This window comes from Lathamus discolor, chromosome 1 (genome assembly GCF_037157495.1).
Source record: "Lathamus discolor isolate bLatDis1 chromosome 1, bLatDis1.hap1, whole genome shotgun sequence".
Lineage (NCBI taxonomy): Eukaryota > Metazoa > Chordata > Aves > Psittaciformes > Psittacidae > Lathamus > Lathamus discolor.
The window spans coordinates 146,239,290-146,259,086 of record NC_088884.1 but is presented as its reverse complement, the minus strand read 5'-3'; the positions used below and the strand labels follow the sequence as shown (position 1 = coordinate 146,259,086).

At 42.2% G+C, this 19,797-nt stretch overlaps 1 protein-coding gene across 2 annotated transcripts in view; it reads right to left on the bottom strand.

Moving 5' to 3' along the window:
* Nucleotides 1-2,506: 2,506 nt before the first annotated feature.
* SEPSECS (Sep (O-phosphoserine) tRNA:Sec (selenocysteine) tRNA synthase) overlaps nucleotides 2,507-19,797 on the bottom strand; it is a 40,905-nt gene continuing 23,614 nt past the window's right edge. Inside the window, exon 11 of one of the 2 annotated variants that reach the window (XM_065699635.1) lies at nucleotides 2,507-2,980. In XM_065699635.1, coding sequence (XP_065555707.1) covers nucleotides 2,806-2,980 — 175 coding nt within the window. In that variant the 3' untranslated portion in view covers nucleotides 2,507-2,805. Of the gene's footprint in view, nucleotides 2,981-15,754; nucleotides 18,972-19,797 lie in introns of those variants that run through there. The other variant, XM_065699625.1, reaches the window with a different exon arrangement.

Below are 19,797 nucleotides of genomic sequence, written 5' to 3'. Positions count from 1 at the left end.
TACCTGGAGGTAGACCAGTAACAAGTGTAGTATGGCAGGCGTATGTCCTGGGACCTGTTCAGTTTAACATCTTCATCAGTGACAACATGAACTTGAAGGAAGAGTCCCCTGCAACAACACAAATGGGGCCCAACTGGCTGGGGAGCAGCTCTGCTGGGATGGACCTGGGGCATGAGCCAGCAGTGTGCCCTGGCAGCAAAGGTGGCCAAGTAACCAGGGTTGTACTAACAGGAGCATGGACAGGAGGTGCAAGGGAGTAACTAAACCCCTTTACTCAGCAGTAATGAGACCACGCCTGCAGTCCTGTGCCTGGTTTTGCCGCCTCTCAAGTAAAAGAACAAGGATGATGAACTGGTGGGTTCAGCAGAGGGCCTCAGGCTGGAACGGAGTCTGGAGCACTTCCCTGTGAGGACAGGCTGAGGAAACTGAGCTTGACCAGCCTGGAGAAGAGATGGCTTTGGAGGCACCCAACAGCGGCACTCCAGCATCTACAGGGAGGTCACAGAGGAAGCAGGGCCAGGGTCTTCATTCACAGAGCTGCATGGTGGGAGAATGAGGGACAACAGATGGCTACAAGAGAGGTTCAGACTGAGTATATGGACAAAGGTTTTCCCCAGGATGACAGTCAGAGGGTGGGATAGCTGCCCTGAGGAGCTCTGCAGTGTCCATCCTTGGGAGTTTCAAGGTATAAAGCCCCAAGAAACCTGGTCTGACCCCAGAGCTGGCCCCGCTCTGAGGAGAGGTTGGACTAGGGGCCTCATGAGGTTTCTTCCAACCTGAATCATCTTGTGATCACAGGAGTCTGTGGTAATGGAGCCTTGTTTATAGGCTCCATAAACAAGGAGCCCGGTTGTAGGTGGTGCCACCGAGAATAAGAAATGCAACTCTGAGATTGTTCGCCTTCCCTATATTTAAATTCTTATTAAAGATGATGGATTATTTCGGGGGATTTTTTGCATCACCCAGATATATTCATATACACGCACGTCAGTATATATAGAAACAGAGCGTCTGTGCATTTTCCTCTGTGTATTTATCCAGTAAATGCATGTTTTATAATCCTCAGTGTTTTGCAAGGCTACAGGGTAATCTGCTTCATTCAGTAGTTACTCTTGCTCAGGAAATGCACAACAGTCACAAATGCTCCACAGCTTGGTTGCTGGGTAAACTGTGGCTCATTTGTATTCAGCACCCTGTGTAAAAGTGATAAGAAGCCAAATACTCCTAGGAAACAGCACAAATGAAATACAGCACGCAGGAGGCAAAGTATTTATAGAAACAAAATATCAGCATTTTCCACACATTTACACAAAGCAATTTCAGTCTTTTCATAGGAAAAAAAAGAACATCTCTGGCACTCATTTACTCATTTCCCTGCAGTCATATATTTTGGCCAAAAAGCACTGACTACATAGAAAACCTTCAGGTCACAGCAAATTAAAGATCAATGACAACCTAAAATAGATGCTGTCATATTTTCATCCTTACATGTCTTTGTAATAAGAGCGTTGTTTTAGTAAGTAAATAACGTGACATTTTGGCTTGAATAGGATTTTAGCATCTTGGCTGAACCCCGCCTGCAGATCCCCAGCCTGCTATGAGAGAAAGAATTATATCTGCATTTAACTCCTGGGACCTCTGGACTGATTGGCTGAAGCCTGTTCAGTGCGGGACAGAGGCTTGCCGATCAGAACAGCAGCTGACCACATCTCCCTTGATGCGTGCGTACCAGCCGTGGGCTCTGTCCGTGATGGTGCAGCCTTGGTGTGCTCAGGAGCAATGCCCACCAGCACAGGGGACAAGCCGCCTGCCCCACAGTGGGTACTGGCACAGTTTGGCCAAAATGCTTCAGCTTTTTTCAAGGGAATCAAAGAGGTGACTGTGGCGGCCTCCTAAAGGACTCTTGCACCACACTCATGTCAAACCAGCTACACTGGCAGAGGAAGAAGGAGGTCAAGCCAAGCCCCCGTTGCCTATCAGTGTCCGGAGTTGCTGCTGGCACTTGCTCACCCGTCCACTCCCCAAGACACCAAACAGCACCCATGCCACTGCCTCTGCCATCCACCTCACAGAGCAGCCTGCCCTCTGTCTTTGAATGAATAGGTAGGAACAGAGAACTATTTTTAAAGTGACATTTTAAGGCTCTGATTTTGTTATGTATACTCAGCCCTCCTTGTGTGTGTGGCTCATATAGTTTTATGAGTAACATTAAGGCTGTGCAATAACACTTATGGACTGGAGCAAATATATGGTTGTTTAGTCATTCCACAGTAAAGTAACAAAATACATCTCAATTTTTTGCAAGAAGCTTAGCAAATAATCACCTATGTAGCTGATTCCAAATATTATTCCCATTTGGCAAGGATGTGAGTGGAGGTTGGGAGATACCATCAGCTGCACCTTCTGCTATGATCCCTTGGCTTAAATCATTATTTCCTACTTGTGGATTTTGGGGGTAGGGATTTGGGAATGCAAGAAAAATACATTAAAAAAATCACAGAGGAAGTGTGAATTTGTCTTTTTTATTGATCTTTTATTGGTGGAATTTTTATCAGCAACATTCAGAAACACAAAAAAGGAGAAAATGTTGGAACCATCCAATACAAAGAAATAAATCAATGACTATAAGAAAGCATCTGAACTGGGAAACAAGACATAAAAACATATTTTTGCTGTCATCACCTACAACTGAGCAAAAATATTTTTGACAGAAATTGTCTTATCTATTAGTAGAGAAGATATTAAATTTAATGGTACTCAGCAATCTTTTGCACATCTCTATTTTAACCTTCATTCTCTCCAACTTCAACCAAGGCTAAATAAATAACTAAACATGTAGTGGTCCGTCCATGCCAGTGATTTGCAAACAGCAAACAGAAGGCTGGAACAGCACTGGAGGCTGTGCAGCAGGAGCCATGAGGTGCTGTTGGCCGCATGTAGTTTGATGAGGTATTTTCTTGACTCTGTTTTCTGGAATAAACTGGGGAAAAAGGATGCAGTTATAAAATGTTTAAAAAACTGAAGCAGCTGAAAACCAGCAAATCCAAGACTCTGGCCAAAAATGTGAGGGCCTTGCAAGTTACTCTGCTTCAGAGAAATCAATGCAATGCTGTTTCTTACAAAAATTCTGAGCCCCCATCCTTCGGGCATTGAAGGGATTAAGAAAACAAAGACAGTTTCTGTGCTTCTGCCACGTCTGTTCCAGGCAGTGTATTTCCAAACCTGCCTCTCCGGGCTTTTTCTCAGGATCACACTTATTTAGAGTAGATCTGACTTTCTGCTGAGTTCTGTTTTTCTCTTCCCTTACATCTGTAGTCAAGGATCAGAGAAGTTCCTTTTCCCAGATGATTTAGTTTCTTCAGTGAATTTAGATACGCCATATATTGTGGCTGATGCTGATACTAAGTGAAAGATGGCTGCTTCACCAACGTCTGTAGCACAGCTAGATTAGTGCAAAACCTATTGGAGACAGATTAATATTCAAGCCCAGGACATCTGTTTCACCCTTCAAGACACTTACTAATTTACTGAGGTCTTTAAAATTAATGCACATGCTCTGTTATGTTTTGGATCGTATGGTTAACCTGATCTGGTTTCTCCAGAGCCGTAACACAGATGTCAATGCTTCCAATTTGCGTACTCAAACAATGTCTCTATTCCTCATATCAGATTTCAATTTCCCTTGCTAGGATCCTTGTCTACATTTCAATACTCATAAATCATACTCATGTAACAAAATAATTTCTTTTATTGTGAAGTCTCTTACAGGGTCAGCAAGATCTTATCTGGAGCAATGCACACTGGAGAAGCTGCAGTTTAGGAGCTGTGCCTTTCAGTTCAAGAAGAAAAGGCAGGCTGGGAAAGTAATCTAATAGCTCTCTGAACAAGGTCTAGATGCAGAACACTGAAACTTCGGTAAAGTATCAGATGAACCTGGAAGGCCACGTGAGGGGGACACAAGACTATTTCCTCTCACAGGCAGGAGGATGGATCAGTAACAACAGCTAACTCAAGGTGGGCTGGAGGGAAATAAAAGAAGAAAACCTGATGTAGAGGTGTGAGATTAAATGACTGAGGCATCCCTTCTTGTGCCTTGCCTGAAGTCAAACACTGGCTGCATAGCTTGGGAATCTGAGCATCACCTGCATCACTAGCAAGGTGGCCTTCTCTCGAACAGCTTGGTCGTTTACTAACCACAGTAGGTCCTAAGTTCAAAAGTTGCCCATGGCCAAAACTGCCCAGACTTAGGGCTCAAGATCAGGCATACTTAAATTGTTGTTTGTCTCTGTCCCTATGAAAACCTTGAGCCACTGTTCTTTCTTAGATCATCTTAACATACCGTAGGACCAAGGCCTTCAAGGAAATGCAGTTACAGCCAGTAACAGTTTTAAAACATCATTACAAGCACCATCTTCCACCTTCCCACAACAGATTTCTGATCATCATTTGTCTAGGAAACGACAAATCTATTCTTAGTCTTTCCCCAAGGGGATTCTGTAAGCCTTGGGGAAAGAGTCATAGCCTGAGGCTTACAGTCTCTTCCTCTGGAGGAGGAGGAAGAGGGGTGTACTTCATCCTTCCAGGTGTGCCAAGAAGAAAAAAAACCAAAAGAATCCACTCATTGTTCATTAAACTGAGCAGAAGGAACAAATAGTTTGACAGCAGATGGCCTTATAGCCCAGGAAGGAAGGGTCAGTGCTCTGAGCATGCCAGTGCTCATCAAGTGAGGGGTGTAGCTGCCCCAGCCAAGGTCCAGTCCACACCTCCAAGTGAAACACTGAGGTCCATGGAGCAGGGCTCAGAGCTTCTATACTTTTTAGGTCAAACGGACTTCTGGCAGCTTCCTTACAAACACTCTGGGGGCTGTGGATGCCATTTAAAGGGGTTAGTTTGCAGAGCATTGTGTTGGAGATACTCATGTCTTCTTCTGTTTCTGACCATTAGGAAATTAGCCTCCAAGGAGGCAGTTTCTTACTATAAGTGTTCTGGCCTAGACATGCCCTCTAGCAGGAATCAAGAGGGAGCTGAGGAATGTGGATTAGCCATACTGTACCACAGAGGTGCTGGAGATTGCTGCTTTCCTCCTCGTAGAGGTTATGCCCCACTCTGGACACAACCCAGAAGTACCCCAGTTAACATATCCTCAGTGTCAAGCCTATTGGTTTTTATACGCAGCACTGGATGAAAGGGGCTTAAGAAATCCATTACAAATGCAAATATGTGCCCTGAGTATCACAGCTACAAAAGGAGGCACGTTGATCTGCGGTGTGGAGGCTTGGTTCACGCAGTCCACCTCTGACCCAGCAGTCACTGGCACGTCTTGGCTCTGGCACAGGGCTCAGGACAATGTAACCTGCAATGGTGACAGCTGAACAGCAGTGAGCTTGGTTCTCCCATGAGTGCAAATCCAATGTCCTGACCTGCACCAGGAGAATTAGCACTACAGCATCTACTAACTGGAATAACAGGGTATTGCTCTGAACTAGAAAGTCACTGAAAACAGAAAACAGTTTGAATTCTGTATCAATGAGCTAAGAGAATATTCTTGCTTAAGACAGAAGACTGAAATCACCAGAGTTACGCTACACCATTCAACTGACTTTGCTTTATATTGGTATGACCTTTTAATTTTTTTACATTTTCCCTTTTACTTTCAAAAGCAGAATTAAAAAAACCCAAATTGTATTACAGATAAATTTGAGTGAAAATGGTTCATGTGTGTCAGAGCAATGCTAAGACCCATTTCCAGAAAGAATGGAAAAATACAGTCAAGATGAAAGAACTTTAAACAAAGACAAAGGTGAGCTCTTCGGGAGTGCAGCCAAAGCTCCAGGTGTGGGAATCATGTTCCCAGAAGTTCCTGCTTGACAGTTGGCTGCAACCAACTGGAGCATGGGGAAAACCCAAAGACTAGCATGCAAGAGCATCTAAAGGTCATAGCAGCAAAGAAGGAATATGAAAAGATGAGATTAGTCTGTTGGGAATTGCATATTTATCACGAATAGGCTTCGAGGAAGATCTGCCAGGAAGATGAGGCAGGCAGGAGAATTAGAGCAAACGGGAAGAACCTGGTATTGAATTTGGAAATAGCACCACCTATCGATGGCCATTTTAGATGGGAAAATGCTGGCGTATTCCGAAGTACGCTTCTGCACGTAAAAGAGAAAAGCCATTATTGCTACTATGATGTCTGTTTTTATAACGGACACTTGAAATATTTATAGAGATGGGATTCTTAGCTGCACTTGTTGTGACATAATTTAGGTTGATTCTCAATAATACCCTAAGTTCTTGGGAAATACACACGTTTGAGCTTGACAAGATATGATCAGGCCAGCATTGTATCTGACCTCATTTCACTTAAAATAAGAGAAAATCCACTGAAAAGCCTTCCCCTTGTCTCTCACACTTACTAGTATTTAAAAATACATGGAAAAAACTTCATATGCAGTAACAAGCAGCAGAGTGGAAAAGACTGCAAGATAAATATCTGTAATAAAGAACTTGGTGCCTTCTCTCCAAAGCCCATCTAATCAATCAAAATGTATTCTGCTCTGTGTATTTGCCTATTATATTTGCTGACCTGTGCAAGTAAAGCTTACATATATTGGCAGTCTTGTGCTTTTCGGGAAAGAATATTTCAAAGTAAGGCGCCATCCATCATAGCATCGGCACTCTTCGGAGCTGCTTAGAAACAAGCTGGGACTTCTTGGGTTGTTCTGGGGGCTTTTAGTTAGCACTTGTCATTGATATACGAATGGTTACTGAATGGTTACCAACAGCGAAGGGATTTCTATAATGGCACGTACGACTGACGTGGAACAATGTGGTTGTAAGCCTACAATTTAAATGCATTGATTTTCTATTCCCTGAACCCATCTTCTTTTATTTGCCCTCCTTTTTTTGTTTGGGTTTGTTGTTGGGTTTGGGGTTTCTTTAATTTTATGACTAGCCTGTTAGCTAGAGACCTGCATGCAGAGCAACCAGACTTGTCTGCAGTTCAGACCTTAGTGGAAAAGCCTATGTGGGGGCACTTGATTAAGGTCCGTCAGGACCTGTGGTCATTGCCCAGGCTGATGCCAAGAACCAGTGAGAGCCTCAGCTTTCCCTGAAGTTCATTTGCTGGTTGAATTAGGCCCTGCTCCTGCAAGCTCTATTAACATCTAATTGTATTTGTTCAAAGGCGTTCCTGAACAGCACTGTTTTACCTCATGCCTTGGTTATCTCTATTGCGTTTAACAATTGCTTAAATAAAGGGCATGGGGAAGAGGGAACAATTCTGCTGGGCCCTGCCTGCGCTTGCCCCACCTTTGTGGTACCGTTCCACAACCAACTGGTGGTCCAGCCCTCACACAAACATGAGTTAGCCTGAAACGCAGAGTGCGCTCGTCTCTGTCTACTGCACGTGCATGTACTGAGAAGGAAAAGCAACTTAATTATTTAGGTTTGATATTTCTGAATGCAGCTGTTATTTCTATTAACTATTGAAATTATCTGGATTCCACAAAAATCTTGGAAAGGTACTGAGAGCATCCATGTAAAGTGTGAAATCATAAGGGAATCTTTGAGTAGGTATGAGTAAAGTGGGGCTTAGGTGGCCAGGATTTATAGCACTTATTTTTTACTACAAGAACAGTTTAAATTATTCGTTTGGTGTGGGTTTTTAAACATGCTTTAGAATTGTCTGTTTTTGTTGTGCTTTGCCTTTAATTTTAGGTATTTTTTGCATGCTTTCTATTTATTTTATTGTTGAGACTTTGCAGTAAAATTGAAAGCAGAGCTCAGCAATCCCCTAAGTTTGGACAGAAATTATAACCTCATCAGAAAACAAACCAGACCTCTGGGCATAGAAGCAGCGTATGCTGCCATTGTTCTGCATTCACTATCCCTTAAAATTCAAAGAAGGTCTGAGATAGAACCAGAAAGAGAATTAATGTTTCCAAGTAACTGACAGTGCTGACATTTTTTGCTCTCAAAACCTTATTTTACACACATTGTTTTCTGGAAAGCTGTAAATAACACCTTAGAAAAAAATGTCGTGTTATAATATGACCGGCCTTCCATTGCACGTGGGTAAGTTGTTTGCTTAACTTTAAGCAAGTGGTATTAAACTTTCCTAAAACCGTACACTTCAAAGGTAGGATTGGCAGAGCGCAAGAGTGTGTGCAACTGTTAATGCTGAGATACTCCAAATACTTAAGAAAAATATCTGCTGACAGGCCTGAAAATTGCCATTTTCTGGCAGTGCATATTCAGTGACCTGAGAGCTACAGAGACAGTGACAGCTCAGTGTTACGTCCCTGCTCCACCACTGTACTTCTGGAAGGAAATCAGAGATCTTTGTATTTTTTAAGCTCCTTTTATCTTAGGCCCTTTGAAATTATTGAAGGAACTAGCCAGTCAAAACCACTACCCTAGAAAGTGGAAGCTGCTGATTTTACCCCTGTATATGCCATGATGTGGTATTTGGTCTCGTGAATACTTTAGGAAACCTTATTGAGGCAAAAATGTATTTCTCCTTGTTTAAGTAGAGAACAGTTAAAAATGGAAGACTTGAAGACTTGCACCTTAAAGAAAGAGATGCAAGGACAGGGACAGCATGTGTCCTGAGCTATCTGTACTGGGCATCAGGCTGTGACCTGCTACTTTGGGCTTTCTGAGACAGAACCAAAGGGCAGAACCAGCTTTCACCAGCACAGCTACATGAAAGGCAATTGGCTCTCGGCAGTGATCTGTCTTTACTTTCTTACCCATGAAATGGGAAGGCTACTTACTTAACCTCCACCTCGCAGAATGATGGAGAAATCCATGCTTTCCATTTCAGGCTTTGTAGACCTCAGGCAAAACTGACAAATACAAACAAGTGTTGTACAACCAAGACCATAAAACAAAGACTGAAACTGAATTTTTAAATTAAAATATTTAGGGTTTTGCATTTTGGTTTTTTTTTTTTTATACACGTAAAGGTTTCTGTGGGATCATCTTTTCCCCTTTTTATGCCAGCTGCTAGTTTCTGCTGATCTTTTTGGAAGGCCTTGGAGCAAGTCCCTCATGACGTATATGCATTTAGTCTGGACCAGTGACATGATCAATCATCTGAGCCTCCATCAGCCCCTGCACTTTCACAACACAGTGCTTACACTGCTATATTTTACTGAGGAAATGAGGTCACCCAAGACTGACAGAGTCCTAAATGCAAACGCCTGTTACTGTAGAGTAAGGCAGAAAACCAGCAACAACCTCAACCCCAGTGTAACTGGAGAGCAAAGCAGCCTGAACAGCCTTGTCACACAGGACACACAGCCGGGATATAGTTGTGCACATGGCCATGAAGCAAGACCCATAGCACAAGACTTCTGCCAAGGAATTCTGTTGTCTGCATCCAGCACAGGGGTCAGGAAGAGAGACAAGAGCTGCAGGACCACCCTGTACATGCAAATAATGTCAACACTGCTGCAGGGGAACAACAAAACTAGAGCAAACAGTGAGGATGGCAAAGTTGAAGCCACCTTATAATTTAAAAAACCTCATGCCTGAGCAATAAAGGAGCAAAACCAAATCATAGAATCATAGAATAGTTAGGGTTGGAAAGGACCTCAAGATCATCTAGTTCCAACCCCCCTGCCATGGGCAGGGACACCTCACACTAAACCATCCCACACAAGGCTTTATCCAACCTGGCCTTGAACGCTGCCAGGGATGGAGCACTCACAACCTCCCTAGGCAACCCACTCCAGTGCCTCACCACCCTTAAAGAACTTCCCCTTATATCCAATTTAAACTTCCCCTGTTTAAGTTTTAACCCATTACCCCTTGTCCTGTCACTACAGTCCCTAATGAAGAGTCCATCCCCAGCATCCCTATAGGCCCCCTTCAGGTACTGGAAGGCTGCTATTAGGTCCCCACGCAGCCTTCTCTTCTCCAGGCTGAACAGCCACAACTTGCTCAGCCTGTCTTCATACGGGAGGTGCTCCAGTCCCCTGATCATCCTCATGGCCCTCCTCTGGACTTGTTCCAGCAGTTCCATGTCCTTTTTATGTTGAGGACACCAGAACTGCACACAATACTCCAGGTGAGGTCTCACAAGAGCAGAGTAGAGGGGCAGGATCACCTCCTTTGACCTGCTGGTCACGCTCCTTTTGATGCAGCCCAGGATACGGTTGGCTTTCTACAAAACCTGTGGAGTCCTGCCTGCGCAAAGGACTGGGGTAAGGCCTGAAGCTGGGGTAGCACCTTCGCAGGCTCTGGAGCTACAGCTCCTCTACTCCACATGGGTTTCAGACCCATTTAAACCTGCTCCAAACAACTCCAATGAGCGCTTCGAAGCTCCCAACTGCAGCTGTGGCAATGCCAGCCATGGTCACACTGGCTTAGGAGGCAGCAGCACCCAAGCCTCCTCCACGATGGGCCCACCTCACCGAAGGTGGGATGCAGAAGGAGGGATGCAGAAGGAGGGATGCAGCTGCAGAAATATGAAGAAGCAGAGTGCAGAAAACCAAAGCTGTAAGGTAAAAAGCAGGAGAACACACAGCCCCTCCAAATAAAAAACCTGGTAAACCAACAAAGAAGGAAGGAGGAACTGTTAGAAGGGTGAAAAGATTTATCGTTAAAAAAATACCCTGCTTTTCCCGACGTGTTTATTTTGGGAACACAGTCATTGTGCATGTACAGCTTATCTCTGCAGCTCAGAGAAAAGTATAGATCAGCTCTCTGCTGTCACCTCGCCTGACAGACAGCTGCTGCTGCAGCAGAGTGACAGCTGAAAAGCCGCGCAATTGATTCCAATAGGTCTTGCTCCATTGCAGCTAAGGAGAGGCTTGTGTTCATTCTGCTTTTATTGAAGTGATTTCTTCTAATTGCCTACTTAACACCTTAAAAAATACCAGGAGATACAGGTCAGTGCTTCATAAGCTGATGCTGGGGTAATGTTTTCAGGTACAAATGAAGATTTGCTTATGCTCAACACAAAGGCTGCAGAGAAAAAAATTAATGATGTTATCAGGCAAAGCAGGTGTTGTGGTCACACCACCAAGGTCACTGGCATTAACAAAACACTCTGAAAACACAACTGTGGCATGTTCCCAGCAAGGTGCTGGAGTGTTGTAGAGATAACGTGCTCAGCCTCGAGGGGAGAAAATGTGATGCGCTAACACTCACAAACAGCTGTTAATGGCAGAGCATTGTGGACAGGAGAAGGATGTTTGACCTACCAGTACTCTGAAGGAAGATGTAAACAACTGGCTTGATTCCCCACTGCCTTGCCCCTGCTATGGCCTCCTATGTTTGTGTCAAGTAAATGCAGCATATATGCTAAATGCTCTCGCAAGGAAAGAGCTGAGTTTTACCACCACTTGCACAGATGCAAAAATCTACACAAATTGCAAGGTAGGGGAAAATTAGGGCCTGGAAATGCAGGAAGAGTGGCTTAGGCAAGAACGAAGCGAACAGGGAGACTCAGAAATGCAGTTATATAGAGACTAAGTGAAAATAGCATCTTTTAACTGCGCTAAGTGGTGCCCCAGGAGCCTTGTGAGTCACAGCTACTTGCTTCTGTGACAGAAACACATTGTTATTGCCTCTTCCCAAGCTTGCTGCAGAGCCATTGCATCTAGCAAAGGAAAACACAACACCCTCCTGGATCAGCAGACTGAATCAGCCCCGGCCAGCTGCGCAGGTCACTTCTGCCTAGCTTACACCTGCAGAAGGGTCATGCAGCCCCGGTCTCGCTCGGCCAAGCAACAGCATTTCATTATTGGGAGCACAGGGTACAGCACCACTGGAGCTGAAACCTTCAGCCCTACTCCACTCCATTAGCAAACCCACTTCAGCCTTGCTGAAGGCAGCAGTAGTATTTCACTCACCACAACTTTTAATAGTGATGAAGGTGTGCGAGCAATAAAGAAGTGCTTGTCCTGCCCATCTCAGTGCAAACAGAGGGCAAAAACTATTTACTTGAAAATGAGTGTGTGGATCCAGAATTCGCTGCTTGAAGTCACCACGAGGCACCGCGAAGAGTGCACATAGCCTGCAAAGACCTCCAGGAGCCACAACAGATTGTTTCTGAAGATACAGTCACTGAGAAATATCTCATTTCAAAAGGCCTTGGAGCCAGTGAGGCTGAAATGCCCAAGCATGCCTTCAGAGAGGGGCCTAGCAAAACCACCTACTGCTGAAGACCAACATGGTGAGTTTTCTGAAACCTGAAGGGCTGTGCTGGCAGAGATTTAACATTCAGCTGGAACTTTTAGAAACAAAACCAAAGAGAAAACCAGAGTGTGACTGTTTGTGCATGGAATATATGCTTGAGTTTTATCAGCATCAGTTACATCATTATTGAAAAGTGGCTTTATATTCAAATCCATTTACTGATGATAGACCCTTCAACAAAAAACACCTGTGGCATGCACACTTGCACCTGCTGCCTTTGTGTGCTCCAGCTGACTTCTTGCATGTGCAGTTCTACATTGCTGGTACAGCAATACACTGGTAATGTCCTTCCCCCTGCTAACCCTTCTTCGGATGCACTAGTACAGCAGAGGCTGCTGAAGAAGCACCCAGAATTACTCAGTGGGGTGAAGGGAGAACAGAGTACTGGAAATGAATACTATTAGAGAGCAGGCTACTACTGCATAAAATGAGAGCTGTATTTTGACAGTATTCTCTGGTGCTTGCATTGTACAGCAGGTCAAGACTTTACTATGTGCACTCAGATCCTGCTGGAGACTCAGGACCACCTCAGCTGCATGGCAAGCACTTCAGGCGATTTCTATTTTTATAAACTTCCTAGACACTTTCCTCATCTTCCATTTAAAGACGTATTTTTAACTGTATCCCATGCTCCTCCACCCACTAAGCCATTTGCAATTCCCCCGCTATTGAAATAGATGCTGTGTAAAATGTGAAGCCAGAATATGCACTGTAGCTTCATTAGAGGGATCAAGAAGTTGACAATAAGACTAGTAGTAATCTTAGATATTGTATAGACTCTTTAATCAAGAGTCTATAGAATCTGTTGCAGATATTTTAAAAGATGTTTCTGCTTAGTTATGTTTGCCAGATTCTTCTTTCCTCAATAGCTACATTCCTCGTTTAACATATTACAGACCAAACTAAGCACTCTTAGTTCTGCACTTCCTCAGACTTGAGAATCCTAGTTATAGGATTAACAGCTCAGCAGCATTTGTGTCTGCAAACTAGTTCTACTTGTCACATCTGCTTGGCAGCTGAATATCACAGCAGAGGGAACACGTCCCCTGCTTGGGCACCAAATTCTCCTCCTGCAGCCGGAGCTCACGAATGAATTCATGGTCCATCAGCTGCACTGCCAGAGCAGCACACCCTGACCCAGGGCCTGCAGAGGTGCCACTGCATGAATTCAGTTCAGAAACATTTTAGGTAAGTGATGAGAATGGCTGCAAACATTTTGTTCAAGAGTTTACACAGCAATATGAGCTTTATACATAGCAAAAGCCTAACACACATAACCTATCTAGAAACCTTCCGAAATGTTGGAGGCCTTGTTTCTTTCCCCTGTCTTTTGGCCACATGCTCCTCTGGTACACTTTGATCACAAGCAGTGTACCCAAGGAGCAGCTTTTGGGAGAGAATGGATCAGTAAAACCCCTACGTGTTCATGTGTAATTCCCAGTGAAGTGGTGTGATCCTGCTTGGGATGCCTAGAAGATTAATAACACACACATCTCTGTTGCTGCCATGTTATTTGTACAAGACCAACCTCCCCCCAAGCCAGTAGTAAGATGATGGCCTAATGTTTGCAGCAATTTGAGAACAGCTAATAGGAAGGGCATCATCCAGCTGAAAACAGTGCATTCTTTCTATTCACACTAGGTCAAAACCCAAGCAGTTACAATTTTGCCACAGCTGACTCAGACCGGATTATGAATCCAGCATCTAAAGGCAAATTAAATTTCACCATCCACACTAAGGAAGCAATTCAGCTTCTGAACTGGATCAGCTTTGATGCCATGGTAAAGAGTTTCATTGAAATTCTTTATTGCTATGATGAAAGACTCCTGTTCAGCAGCAGATATAATTATCACAGCAATCTTAATTAGATCCTGAACTTGACTTTAGGATCCCCAGAGGAGTATTGAAAGCTTGGTCCACTTACACTGAACTTGGTCCAGAACACTGAAGCTTATCCATCAAGATAAATATATTACTAGTTCTTTGATACAACAGATGCTTGATGAGTAACAGAGCAAATGCCTTTTTAACTATGATTTTTAAAAAGAATTATTAAGCTGCAGTAAAGTGTATGCTGTTATCTTTGAGGGAAAAAAGTATACATTAAAAAATTATTACAGAGCACAGAGAGCACATTTTTCCAAGCTGGTTTCAGAATTAAAAACATCTGAACAAAGGTTCTCTCTGTGGAGAGTCACTTTGTAACCAATTCAAGCCTTTAAATAGCTATTGTTTAAGAAAACTGTCAGCTACAGAAATTGTTTTTTCTTCAGATTCCAAACCCTGTCAGGCCAGGTTGATTAAAACGTTGCACTTAAAAAAGAAAAAGGAAACAAAAAAAAGCAACCTAATCACCCCTTATAAAAGTGAAAACAGCAACTCAATTTTTAAAGCATCATGAACAAAAGGCTATAGCCTATCTATCATTCACATATGGATTCATGTAATGATTCTTCAATTAGAATTATTATCTATACAGCAGCTGAAGACTGAGAACTGCTGATACACTGCAGATGGGAACATTTGCTAGTCTCTGGGCTCCAGCCTTTCTGAAAAAATGATGATCGCACAATATAGATTGCTCAGTTTATATGTGTATTAAGCTGCAATGCCAGCATTTACATTTGCAACATTTGATTTTTGCTTTCTTAGGCTCAAGAGAATTTGCTGCATCTGGTAGATTTTATTTGCTTTGTATCTTAGGCAATCGTTACGCACAAAGTGCAATAGGCAGTGTTACTGCTGAAACAGCCCTGCATTTTGTTCATTATCTTAGATACTACGAAAGAAGTAAACCAAGAGTGGGCCTGTGAGATGGGTCCTTCTGTGTCAGTCTGCCTGCACTATATTATTCCAGTGCTATTTTTATAAGGCACATCCATCTGCTCCTTCATTTCTTCCACCTATATAGGGTCCAGACAGCATAAGATACAGTATCACAGAGAAAGGAAAGCATCTCACAGAACAGTTACAGGCACCACAAGGGGGAAAGTCACTTGGGTGATTCAGACTACAGCAGTTTGAGGGGTCCTTGCCTATTCATGCACGCTACCCGCTGTCAAAGGTTACTGTCTTCACTAAGCAAGTAGCTGTAGAACATATGTTCTGCAGAAGCAGAATGGAAGTTGTGCTAGCTCTTCAGCCACTACTTCTTACACTTGCAATACACAGACACGCCCCATTTCGGTATCTATTAATTTTGTCACCTCTGCTACAGGGCAGTAACTTAGAGCAGCAGAGTAGGTAGCAAGAATGGTAACCCCCTAAACTTATCTTTCCAAATCCTCAGCTCTTCTGGAGTGCTTCAAGTGCCTGCCCATTCCTATTTCATAGCTGGAAAGGACATGCTGTGACCTAGAAGATGACAAAGATAGGTGCAATATGAATAGTAGCTGCGAGATAGCTCTACTGAAAGGGCATCTGCTCTTGGTGTTAACACTAGAGATTCTTGCTGTGTGAACCCCAACCATGTTCTGAAGCCCAGGAAGCTTTCCTAGGTGTCTCGCTAGTAATATGGATGCTGGAGACAGCAAGTACTCATGGAGACTGAAGTATATGGAAGCCTTTATTGACACATGCCTATATAGAGATTAGGAAAAGGGCTGCACAGTTAATTAACAAGTTTCTTACTTCACTGCACAACCTTTGAAGGATCTTCATAGAAGGCAAATACTGTTAATATATTTGTTTTACTCTACATAGTTTGGCAAACCTTATCCCCATGTTACTACCATCTTTCATAGTACTACTTCTAGTGAGAGAGACCTGGCAGTCATGAAATTTCCCTGTACCTGTTATACAAAGGAAATGAAAACTCTGCTTATGGGTGCATGTTCCAGTGTTATTTCACTACTTTATTACAGACACTGGTGAATTGACAGTAAGTGATTTATGCTTTTCCTTGAAAAATATTTTTATCATTTACTGAATCTCCTCTTTCAAATATGCCATAAATAACCAAGTCTTCTCCATTTATTTAAAAGCATATTGCCATTTGAATTAAAATTTCATTATATTTATAATGACATTATATACTGCTTCTGGCTCTAAAAAATTAGTATTAATTAAAACTGAAGGCATTTACAGGGACAAAGCAAGCAAACAAAACTGTAAACTGGTACAACAGTTTACCAAAGTAATGTAAATATGAATGTTTAGTTCAACACTATGGTGGGGCACATTTCTCAAAATACTTTCAATTTCCTGACTTCAGGTGACTAAGATTTGTGAATAAATTTAATGACACACAATTTATTTTTACATTAAAATAATGATATTAAACTATTTGTTTAAATAACAAAAAGGTTTAAAAGGTCAAAATAAAAAAAAAAAAAAAAACATTTCTTTTCCTGGATACTTGTTTATAGAGATTTGTTGAAATTTTCAGCTTTGTTTTCAAATGAGAAACATTTCAAAGACCAGAAATCACTGCCTGAGAAAGCAGTTCAATCTATAGTAGAAGTGAGTGGATTATTTGCAGCAGACAACTTATTATGAAACCGCAAAAGGGAGAGGTTTCTTCCTCTCAGAGAAGGTAACTGCTGTTTTCTTTGTTTTCTGGATATCATCCATCAAATGCTTATTTTAGCTGCTACTGTGCACGTCCCTAAACTCTTGTAGCAACAGTTCTAATGTTTGCATTCTGGGACTAGTCATCTAGATCAGTAATTTCTACTCATTTAGGCACAGAACAGCAATATCAAAAACCAGGAAGAAAGGTATCACTAAGGCTTTGTGGTTTTCACTGGCTACTCCAGCATACTGAATACTGAGGCAGTGAGATGCAGTTTGGCTCTCAAGCTTGTGCAAGAGTTTTACTGACTGGAAAAGCTGAGGTATAACATGATCTCAAATTAAATAGAAAAAGGGTGGGGGGAAGAGTAAGAGGGAGAAAGAAAAGAAAAATACATTTACACCTCCTTATAGCCACAAGGACTCAGTGGCCAAGTTATATTACATTTCTCCTAGGATGTGTTTGCACAGCAAATAACAACTGTGACTGTAGTCCGGGGAGCCATACCTTCACAAGCTTAAGCAATCTAACATGTAACTGTAGCAATAACCATGTAGAACCAGCAGTTCAATTTAAACTTAAGATACAATGGACCTCACTATGTGAGAGCACCTTCATGACAATTAACATATCATTAACTTCTGCATATTAACAACACCTCTTGTGTCAATTCATTTGAACACGCTGGACATACAATCCTTTTAAGTGCACCAAGATTTTGATTAAGCAATTTACAGAGAGGGCTCTGAAGGATACATGTCTCAGATCCCACCAAACAAAGTAACGTGAATACTTCCTGACATTTAGAACTCATTAATTGTGGTATCCCAAGTATCACTATATTACAGACAAAGGAAATGTCTTTGAACATAAGGCTCACTTTGAACAGAAAATGACAGAAATTACATACGACGTAGTAACTGCATTTAAGAATAACTAGTTTTACTAGTTTTGCAAGCTACAGCACTGTCACCCCAGGGATATGGAACCTTTGTTTCAGGAACAGACTCTGAATCTATTGTCTGCTTAATTAATTGAAATCAGCAACTGCACACAGACACAGGAGCAACAGTGCCAAATGGCACAAGGCACTTCAGAAGTGGAAGTCTGTAAATTTTAACAATGATGGACTGAAAATGCCAAAATACCCTCAGATATCACTGGCTCTTGAAACAGACGTATTAATCCCACAAGGCATTCCTGCTTTTCAGTGGGTCTCTGACCTGATCACCCTACCAAAGAAAAGATGAACTAGAAAAAAATAAAAAGATAAAAAAACCCCCAAACCTGTACCTCTCCACTCCACAACACCTTGCTTTCATTATCAGAATTCCTGTGGGTTACTGAAATATGCAAATGCTTCCAAGAGCTGAGTGCTGACAGGATATGAGGTATTCTAAGTTTTTCTTTGCCACTGAGGGCTGCTTTGTTCTAGGTAGTTCATGAGGTGAGAACACCTGAAAAACACTACTATTCCAACTCCATCACTTCCTCAAGCAGTTTTAACACTGTATTCATTAAGGACTATCCCAACACTTAAGTCTGAAAAATAAAACTTAAAAAGTGTGCTGATGCAAAACAAAGATACTTTGAGACCAATGAAATGTTTCTTGCTGGATGGTCTACAACCTAGGAAGGAATTCAATAATTGTTACAGAAAATCCTGTTAATCAAAAACATGTAAATAAGCATTCTGTGATTTGCTGAACACTGGTCCAGTCACCCATAGACTGAAGGGTCATCTCAAGGTCTTTATGAATGTAAAGCTTTACTTTGGCAGATACTAAGCACATTTATATGCTGCAAAACACCTGTGTCTCACCACCGTCTGTCTTAGAGAATCACCTCCTTTTTTTAAAGCTGAGTTTCACCCAACTTTTTGTTGTTGTTTTCAGACCAGGAATAAATTTTCTGCACTGCAGATTCACAATGCTAACCCATTACAAACCTGACATACTTCAAACAAGACCATATTTTCCTGTGTTACTAAATCAGTATCTTCTACTCTTCAAGTTGTTCTGTGCCTGTATCAGAATTACTTGTTTCATTTACAGTGTTTTCTTTCTTTCCTTCTTTTCTAGAAGTCTTCAAACACTTGTCGAGTCTTTTTAGGAATACATCTACATCTTGCTTTTTTATTCCAATTGCTGAGGCAGCATTGAGGTAAGCACAGGGATAGTCATTTGCATGTGACATAAAGCCTTTAAAAGTGTAGTTATTCACTGTTTGTACAGACCCACAGGGAACAACCCTGAAACAAACAAAAATGTGATTCAGTAAAAGATGACTTGGATAGCTTATGTGATACACTATGATGGACACATTTTCACATTCCTATACAGTATAGTATCTGTTAACTCTAAATACATCAATGTAAGTAGGGTTACATCAGGCATTCTCCAAATTAGTGCTCAAGCATCACTATGAGTTGACAGTAGTAGTAGATCCTGACTTAGCTCAAGTCTGTATGCATATGTACATATGCACCTTCCCCTCTTCAGTTAAATTAAGGTCTTTGTTACTGGTATTTATGAACTTCCCAGCGTACAGGGGTAAGACACACCTGCAGCAAACTTTCCTATTCCATAACAAGCTCTAACTAGCTGACCCGCTCTTGTCTCTGACCTGCATCTGTTCACTACTCCTTAGGCAACCCGGTGACCCTGAGCTCCTTGTGATCATCATACTGACAGCAGCTTTAGTGCAGACGTCTGCTTGGCAATCCAAAATTTGTGAGTTCAAGTGATTCAAAGTGCTCAGGATCCCAGCTTCATCCCACTCCTTCCTGTCTATCGGATCTTTTTCCCCAGCCTATGATGTTAACCTCATATTCATTCCTTCCCTTGTAGCAGATACTTTTTGCCACCGCTTTTACCTCTTCCTCATACTAAGAGCCTCTACCTATTACACCCTATTTCTCAGCACTTCCAGTACATATTCATTTCCTGATAAATCAAGACACTAATCCACATCCTTACTTGTTAAAGGAACAACTTGCCTTGTGGCTATAGTTAAAGCCTAAAGAAGTTAACACCAACCAATTGATAAGAATTTACTACCTCGACAGAGACATTCCC